At 43.0% G+C, this 8,771-nt stretch overlaps 1 protein-coding gene across 2 annotated transcripts in view; it reads left to right on the plus strand.

The window, feature by feature from the left end:
* The window catches only part of FRMPD4 (FERM and PDZ domain containing 4), a 711,592-nt gene that overhangs the window by 586,472 nt on the left and 116,349 nt on the right, over window positions 1-8,771 (plus strand). For both annotated transcript variants that reach the window (XM_006892369.1, XM_006892368.1), the window contains 2 exons: window positions 971-1,131; window positions 7,807-7,909. In XM_006892369.1, the coding sequence (XP_006892431.1) occupies window positions 971-1,131; window positions 7,807-7,909 (264 nt within the window). The remainder of the gene's footprint in view (window positions 1-970; window positions 1,132-7,806; window positions 7,910-8,771) is intronic.

Raw genomic sequence — 8,771 nt, forward strand, 5'->3', positions numbered from 1 at the left:
ATGAGTCGCCTGCGACTCGACAGCACTTAACAACAACAACAACAACATGATTATCATAAGAGTTCGGGATGAGAGTTGCAGAGTGGAGTATACTCAGGGTGGGGGTGAGGGGGTGCAGGGGGATTGTATACCAATGAAGGAGTTTTTCTTTTGCTTTTCAAGAAGAAGAGTGAACTTGGGGTGGGGTTGGGTGGGCGGGGAGAAAAGTGCAACAATGAATGAATGGAAATCCAAAATCTCTGCAAATGTTCATTGAAATTAATACAATTTAAAAAAAAAGAGTAAGCCTCTGAGTAAGCACAGCCTACAGTAGTCTGACCCCCTGCCGTCCAGTCACCACTGATTCATGGCAACCCTCTGTTGGGTTTATGAGGCTGTAAGTCCCATAGAGCAGCTGGTGGACTTGAACTCTTGGCTCTTCAGTTAGCAGCCGGATGTGCAACACACTATACCACCAGGAAAATAATGTTATAGGAAAGAAATTTAAAAAGTAGAAGGTAAAGGAATTCAGATGGGGTATAAAGCAGCAGGTTACAGTTTTAGAATGTGTGCTGAGGACTGCCCTCTTTAAGGTCATATTTAAGCAAAGCCTTGAGGGAGGTGTGGGTCATACAGATAGCTATTGGCCAAACATTCCAGGAAACTGGTGCAGCAAGTGCAAAGCAGTGTGCAGATGTGGATTATGGTTGGATTTAGAAATAGAGTTAGTGTTAGTGTTGGAGTTGGAGTTAGTGTTAGAGTTGTTAGAGTTGGAGTTAGTTGATGATAGATTTGGAGTTAGAGCTGGAGTTAGAGTTGGATTTAGAGTTAGAGTTGGAGTTAGGAGGCCTTTGCCATGTTCAGGGTGACTCCCTTTCTTTCCCTTTCTACCAGCGTGCAGTTGGTTCAGATACTGGAGAGATTGAGACAACCTGAAAAATGCCCAGTGCATACATTCATGCTTCGCCTTCTGTGTGTGTTTTCCCCGCAGCCACATGACACAGGCAATCCCATTTGATGACCCTCGCTTAGAGAGCTGCCAAATCATCCCTCCGGCTCCTCGGAAGGTGGAAATGAGAAGGGACCCCGTACTGGGATTCGGTTTCGTGGCAGGGAGTGAAAAGCCAGTGGTCGTTCGCTCAGTCACACCAGGTAAGTTTCCACCCACCTCCGTAGCCCTCGGGACATCCCAGCACCCCCTGCCTCAAGGACTCCTGTTTGGTCCCTTGAGCATTTGGAGTTGGGAAGCCTGTGCCATGTTGTTTCAACACCTGTGCAGAGCCAGCCCTCCATAGAAACAGAGGGCTCCTGCTACTAGATTTTCTTTGTATTGATTTTCTTTTATTCTTGGTGTGGTTCAGGTTAAAGTTCATGGAGCAAACTGGATTTTAAATGGACCAATCCCTCCTTTCTCCTGACTAAGGGGAACCCTGCACCCATCATTTGTAACCATGGAAATGACCTGGTTCTTTGCAAACAGAGGCAAGTACTGTTCTGTGCCTCCATGAGCTCGTGAAGAACTTCTTAGGAAAAACAAATGGCAAGTGGTGTTAAAGCCACATGAGGATCTAGCCATTGGGGTGGTTGGACTGTTTACAAGTATACACACACTCCCCATGATGTCAGTTTGCAGACTAAGGTGCACCTGATTCAGGTCATGGTCTTTTCAATCACTTGCTGTCCATCTGAGTTCTGTACAGTGACTAAGGATGACAGGAGAAGAATTGATGTATTTGAATTGTGGTGTTGGAAGAGAGTACTGAATATGCCAACAACTGTCAAAGGAACAGGTAGGTTGGATAAAAGGGCAACTAGAAAGGCTCTTTTGATGCAAAGATGATGAAGTTTCATCTCACATAATTTGGGCATATTGCTAGGAGAGGTTATTCCTCAGACAGGGACAATATGCTTGGGAAGATGGAGGGGTGGTGAAGGAGAGGAAGACCCTCAACCAGGCGGATTGACACGGTGACTAAAGCAATAGCTTGAGGAGGTCAGAGACTGTAAGGATGGCACAGGGTAGGACAGGGTTCGGGTCAGTTGTTTATAGGGTCACTATGAGTAGTACTCGACTCGACAGCACCTAACAACAACGATTACCACTAGACGGCAGAATAGATTTCTCAGCCACGTTGTATTGGATTGGTTCATGTGATTGGCCTCGATCAAAGGAGTGTTGGCAAAAATGATGCTAGCAAAGATTTGAAATACGCTTGAGCAGTCCTAGTTCTTAGCATTCCCTCCTGACTTTGGAGCAGGTCCCTTTGGGTAGCTGCCATCCCTTTGCCGTGAGCCCCACCATAAACTCAAGGAGCACCAGAACACACAGAGAGGCACCGGCGAAGTGGCAGGCTGCATTCACAGGAAAGACTCCTACAAAACAAGATGCGAGACCCCACACTGAGTTTTGGAAGGTTTGTTATGCAACAGATGCTGACAGATAGACTCAGTGCCAAACAATGCATGACTGGAAACCCAAAGTCTCTGTAAACTTTTATTAAAATTAATTTTTAAAATGGCTTCAATCCTACAACACAGCAGATAACAAGGTACTGTACATTATCAGGTGATAGCGATGATCTTCTGTCCACATATTTGAACACAGTAAATTATGATACCACCACCAGAAGTGGATTGTCTTTACTTTTTCTCAAACAATATTTTGGGTTGGTTTTTTTTCCTCCCTCTAAACCCTGAACTTTTCATTTACTTCCTATGCATATGAAAGTTGAGCCATGAGTAAGGTTGACAGGAGAAGAATATATGCCTTTGAATGGTGGAGGTGTTGGAGAAGAGTAGTAAATATCCCACGGACTGACAAAAGAAAAGCAAGTCTTTGTTACAGGAAGTGCATCCCGGGTGCTTCTTAGAGGCAAGGATGCTGACACTAGCTCTCCCATTCTTTGGACATGTCGTCAAGAGGATCCAGTCCTTGGATAAGTACATCCTGCTGGGAAAGGTGGAGGACCAAAGACAGAGAGGAAGACCCTTAACAAAATGGCTTTATAGTGACCGTGACAATGGACTCAAGTGTATCAGAGATCATGAAGTTGGAGCAGGAGAGGAAGATTCAGATCTGTTATTGATAGTATCGCTTTGAGTTGTAGTCAACTCCCAGCATCTAACAACAATGTGTTTGCTTGATTGGTCTTATATTGGATTTCTTTTCAGACACAAGGGAAATCTCCAGGATTCTGCAAATCTGTAACTGAGTTCAGTAGCAAAGTATTATAGTTAATAGCGCAGACACTAGGATCAGAGGTAACCTTCAGTAATGTATCTGTGGAGACCACATGTGTATTTGCCGTAATTCTGGGCACGTATACATTATGCATACATAGTGGTAAGAAGCTGCACTGCAATTCCAAAGGCATGCAGTTCGAGACCAGCAGCTGTTTCATGGGAGAAGGTTGCACAAACTCCTCCTGTGCAATTAACTGCTTCTGAAAAAGCACTGGAGGGTCAGCTATGGGTCAGTTCCACCTCTACGGTACACAACAACAACAACATATACCATATATAATATTATATATAATACAGTTTGTGTGTATATATAAAATTTTTTTGTATGTACATATACAGACATCCACACTTTAAATGATCGAAATAATTTTCAGTTCCCATTAGGGGAGTCTCCAGAATGTGTGTCCTTCTCAGAGCTCACTGAAGAGTCTAGTCTTGTTGCTCATTTTGCTGAATCACTTTATTATTCCTTGAACCTCCTTTCTTCTTTTCCTTTGAGTCTCTTAGCGTCTGACCCAAAATGCTATGGACAGAAGTGAAGACAGAGGTCAAAGAGTACGGTTTCCTCTCATTTTATAAGTGAAAGTGTTGGTCAAATAAAGTATGTCTTTCCTAAAAATTGGAACTCTGGTGACTTAGTTGTAAGATGTTGCACCGCCAACCCAAAGGCACATGGTTGAAATTCACCGGTTAGTTCACCAGAGAAAGATGATTCTTCAGTGTGATTTACCGCCTCTGGAAACCCACTGGAGGGTCAATTATGGCTTGATTCTGACTTGATAATCCATAACAACAACATAAAAATAGGGCGCTCTGGTGGTAGCATCCCTAGTTGTGCTTCTGCAGTGGTTCAAGTTCATCAGAGGATCCAAGGGAGAAAGATGGCCAGTCTCCCTCATTGTGATTTAAAGCATCAGAACACCAGGGGAGGTGTCACCTTAACAACACTGAGGGACTGAGTGATCATAAAAATGAATCCACTGAAATCCCAGGAGTGTGTTGAGTTTATGCAAATCCTAAGGGATTTCAGTGGTGTGACCCATTTTTCTATACTAGACAATCCAATTGTCAGACATAAGGGCATGAAACCATTCTCCCAAGTGTGATATTATTTCATGTTTTGGAAGGAATCGCATGTTGTTTTCTGTAGAATTCTGGGTTCCAGTTGCTTGATTACACAAAAGCGTTTCCATTTGATTGAAAAGTATAGGTCAAATGGATGAGTATATCCCATTAATTTTAGAGTGTTTTTTCTTACCAGACTAATTAACATCCATCAGGCAGTTACTGTGGGTATTGTTCTGCATTTGATTATTAACCATGTGTTTGCTTGAATTTCACTGACAGCTTGCACACAAACCGATAGAGTCCCCAGTGACTTTCTAACTTCTTGTGTGCAAATATGACCCCTTCAGTTCCCCAGAGAGCAGACAAGTGTGAGCAGCATATTGAGTGACACACATGCCAACTGGCTGGGTAGGTGGAGCACAAGTGAATTACTTTCAGCTCCACGTTCTGGGGATGAAGTGTTCACTTTGATTACTAAATAAAACCACGGCGATAATGTTTGAAAGATAACACTTCCGTTTCACCTGTCACCCAGTGACAGAACTCTGGAAGTTACATTAAAACTATAGCGCCATATCAATATTGGTGGAGTGATCGCACATATCTAGAGATGTGAAAGGAAACCAGGTAACCGAAGCATTTGTTGATAGGTCTTTATTAAAATGCTTAGTTCACACAGATGTGGTTTTAAGTTTTATGTGTCAAGAGGCCTAGGAGCAACTCCTCTGCGAATTTTGGGAGCAAGTTCAAAAGAGATTCTGGCTGTTCTGAATTTGGAAGAGTCAGCTGACTGAACTGAGACCCAGTCTTTTCCACTTGAAGCCAATTCCTTAACCTTTGTGAGGCTCAGGCATCTCATTCTATGGAAAGGATGACAGCCTTCAGTGAGGTCTAATGGACAGAATGTGCAGACCAGTGCCTGATATATAACAAATGCACAAAAAATAAATATTCCTGCTTTGTCCATGAAGAATAGTTGTGGCTCAGTGGTGGAATTTTGGGCTTCTAAGAATGGTCACCCATGGTGGACAGTGGTGGAGCTTCCCGATTAAAACAAGCTTGGAAGCAGGAGTGGCATCCACTTCCGAAATAGCTTGCCTCGAGAAACACTATGAACAGTGCTCAAGTCCTTTGTTCATAAGGCTGCTATGAGTCGTCTACAACTCGATGGCACCTAACAACAACAACATGAGAGAGACCCGGGTTGATTCCGGGCCATTGTACTTTCTGCACAGCTACCACCTGTCGGAAGTGGCTGGAGTCTTGCCACAATGCTGAACAGGTTTCACTGAAGCTTCCAGACCAGGAAGAAATACCTGGCAATCAGCTTTCATAAACCGGTCAGTGAAATCACTATGGATCACAAAGTTTGAATCCTGTTGTACAGGGGTTGCTTTGCACTGGGGGGCCAGCTCTGTGACACCTGGTAACAACCACCACCATCTTGTCCTGGGGTAGTAACTGACATTGGGAGGCTGAGGACCCAGGTCCTTTTAGCAAGGTGTTGGACAGGAGTGATGACAGGCTGGCAGCATCAGGCAAGGCCACTCTGTGATCCTGCTGGAGCAAGGCCACAACAAGAAGACCGATCTGTAATCAGTTCTCAGCACAGACCACGACGTGTGAGAGCAAACAAAAAAAATGCCCAGACATGCACCTCGTAACTCATGGGAGCAGCTGCTTCTCAAGCAATCTCAGCTTTAGCTTTGCTTCCTGATTTTCACCTTTTACGGGGGAAAATGTAAAACATCTACATGGTCACCCATGGTGGACAGTGTTTGGTGGAGCTCCCCGATAAAAAACAAGCTTGGAAGCAGGAGTGGCATCCACTGCCAAAACAGCTTGTCTCCAGAAACTCTATGAATGTGGAGAACCGATGAAAGTTTTACAAGCGTTTAGATCTTTCGTTCACAGGGTCTCTATGAGTCATCTACAACTCGAGGATGGCACTTAACAATAACAACAGAGAAAAAAACCCATTAACAATAGAATTAACCCTACTTCCTGGCTGTATCAAATTTAGAATAAACCAGTTTCCTGGCATCCTCCCCCAAAGCTCTTAGCACATGACCAAGTCAGGCCTTTCTAATCCCCTCTGGCAGTCCCAAGGTGCTGCAAATGATTACAGTCTCATCTGCTAACTAAAAATTAAATGATCAAGTCCACCCAGAGGCACCTCAGAAGAAAGTCCTAAGGTTTACTTCCAAAAAGTCTGCAGGGGAAAGCCCAGTGGAGCACAGTTCTGCTCTGACATGCACGCGTCACCACCATACAAGTTGACATTGACTCAGCGGCAACTGGGTAACATCCTCATCCTGAAATGCATCATGGTTTCCCATGATGTGACGGCTCCTTCCTTGTGGAGAGGAAATAGATCCAACCTGGTTTTAATTCAGGCGTACTCAAGTGGTTGAAGCTTTGACTACAGCACTATTTGTTGTTGAATATCTCCTTCTAGGAGCCTGGAAGCTTATTAGAAATACCAAATCCTGGACCTCTTAGTTGTTGTTGTTGTTGTTGTTGTGTACTGTCCAGTGAGAACTGACCTATCTGACCCTCCAGTGGGTTTTCAGGGCAATAAATTACACAGGAGGAGATTTGCCCATCTGTCTCCCTCAGAGCCACATGTGGCTTCAAACCACTTACTTCTGTGTTGGCAGTGCAATTTCTTACCACTGAGTCATTATCTGCATTTTAGATCTCCAATGAATCATACGTATTAACACATGAAAATAGGCTAGGCTATTAAATCTCAAGAATATCTAGGAATTCTTAGAGTAGTATTGATGCTTGGTCCCACTCCTAAAGACTCCACTTCATTTGGGATTGATCTGGACTGACTATTAATAATTTTTAAAGGTTCCATAGTTCTGCTGTTGTTAATTACAATTGAAGAACTTTTGATCAAAAGGGGGGAAATGTAGAACAGAGTTTTGCATTTTAATGGGTTCCAGACTCTCTGGAGCCACTGTGGTTGGATTATTATGCATGAAATTATTGCCTTAAAAGATTTTGTACACTTTAAACCAAAAATATCCTATGAAGTATTTTTTAAAATCAATCAATAGTTTTCACTTCATAAAGAATGTCTACCTTTAGCATTGTGCTGTTTTAGAGATCTAACTGTATGGGAGAAAACTGACTGTAGACTCTCAAAAGTTTAAAGATGAAGTTTTTAGGTATCAGGGAGTTTATTTTAATGAAGTAGGACAACTAGGGAAAGGAAGGGAAGAATGGTTGGACAACATGGAAAATGTCATCATTGTCACTAAATTGTAAATCTGTTCTGCTGCATGTAGTTTCAACAGAAATGTTTTTTTCTTAAAAAAAAAAAAAGCAAGCTCCTTAGTTGTTTCTCACGGGCAGTCATGACTTAATAGGCCCAGGTGTGGGATAGCTTGGTTTTTGCCAGGTAGCACTATTTGCTCGCAATGAGTGATGATCTGTCTGGAGAGGAGGCTGTGGACGGGTTAACAATGGTCTTCTCACTTGTGCGTCACTCTCATTTGTCTCCAGGTGGCCCTTCGGAAGGAAAGCTGATCCCAGGAGATCAGATTGTGATGATTAATGATGAGCCAGTCAGCGCTGCCCCAAGGGAGAGGGTCATCGACCTGGTCAGGTGCGTGCCTTCCCCGTCTCTTGTGTCCTGTCACCTCGCTCTGAAGCCTGTCATCAGGCAGAGGAGGGGCTTCCTGTGAGTCAATGTGGGGCAGAAACACAAACCTACACATTGATGTCATTGCAAATGCAGGTGACAGAAATTACTACTATAAGACCAGAGCTCTGTAAATACAACCCGCCTAATTGTCCGATCTGTTTCTACATTCAGGGTGCATGCATTTATGCTCAGAATTTTTATTACTTCCATTTCCTTTGCTATAACCAAAGGTTGCATTTTTTCCCTCTCCTAGAATTACTCACACATTGATTTTTCCATAATCAAGGAATCAAAACGCAACACCTAAATACCGCTTAAGTGATGAGCAATTTTGCATACAGATTCTCACAGATACGCAAACCTGCGCTCCCCTCATTTTTCATACTTGGCTGAATGAGTCATCACTGAATTTTGAGATGATCAACCAGAGCAAAGCTAGGAAAGTTTGAAAATAGACTTGATTTGTAGCTTGCATCTTGTCACAAATGTAAGTGAACTCTTAGCATGGGATTCTTAGTAGTCCACCAGAAAATGTGTTTTACATGATGATAAAATAATGATCAAAAAGTCCTCTTAGAAGTCACTGGAATTACACTTCCACAGTGAAGCTAGTAAGAGGAGGATAACTGAGAAGCTTTTCAAATGAAGTGTGATGAGAATGGAAGCTAAAGTTATCTGGACATTTTGAACTGAGAAGGGGTTCTGTTCGCTTTTAGATGGCTTATTTCTTTTTCTTAGTAAAAATTAATATCTTTATTTGGGGATTGCTCGGCTCCACAGTCAACACTCTTGGCACCAGCAGTCAGGAAATCAAAAAGCGTAT

This window comes from Elephantulus edwardii, unplaced genomic scaffold (assembly GCF_000299155.1).
Source record: "Elephantulus edwardii isolate Elephantulus edwardi_28Jun2011 unplaced genomic scaffold, EleEdw1.0 scaffold00115, whole genome shotgun sequence".
Lineage (NCBI taxonomy): Eukaryota > Metazoa > Chordata > Mammalia > Macroscelidea > Macroscelididae > Elephantulus > Elephantulus edwardii.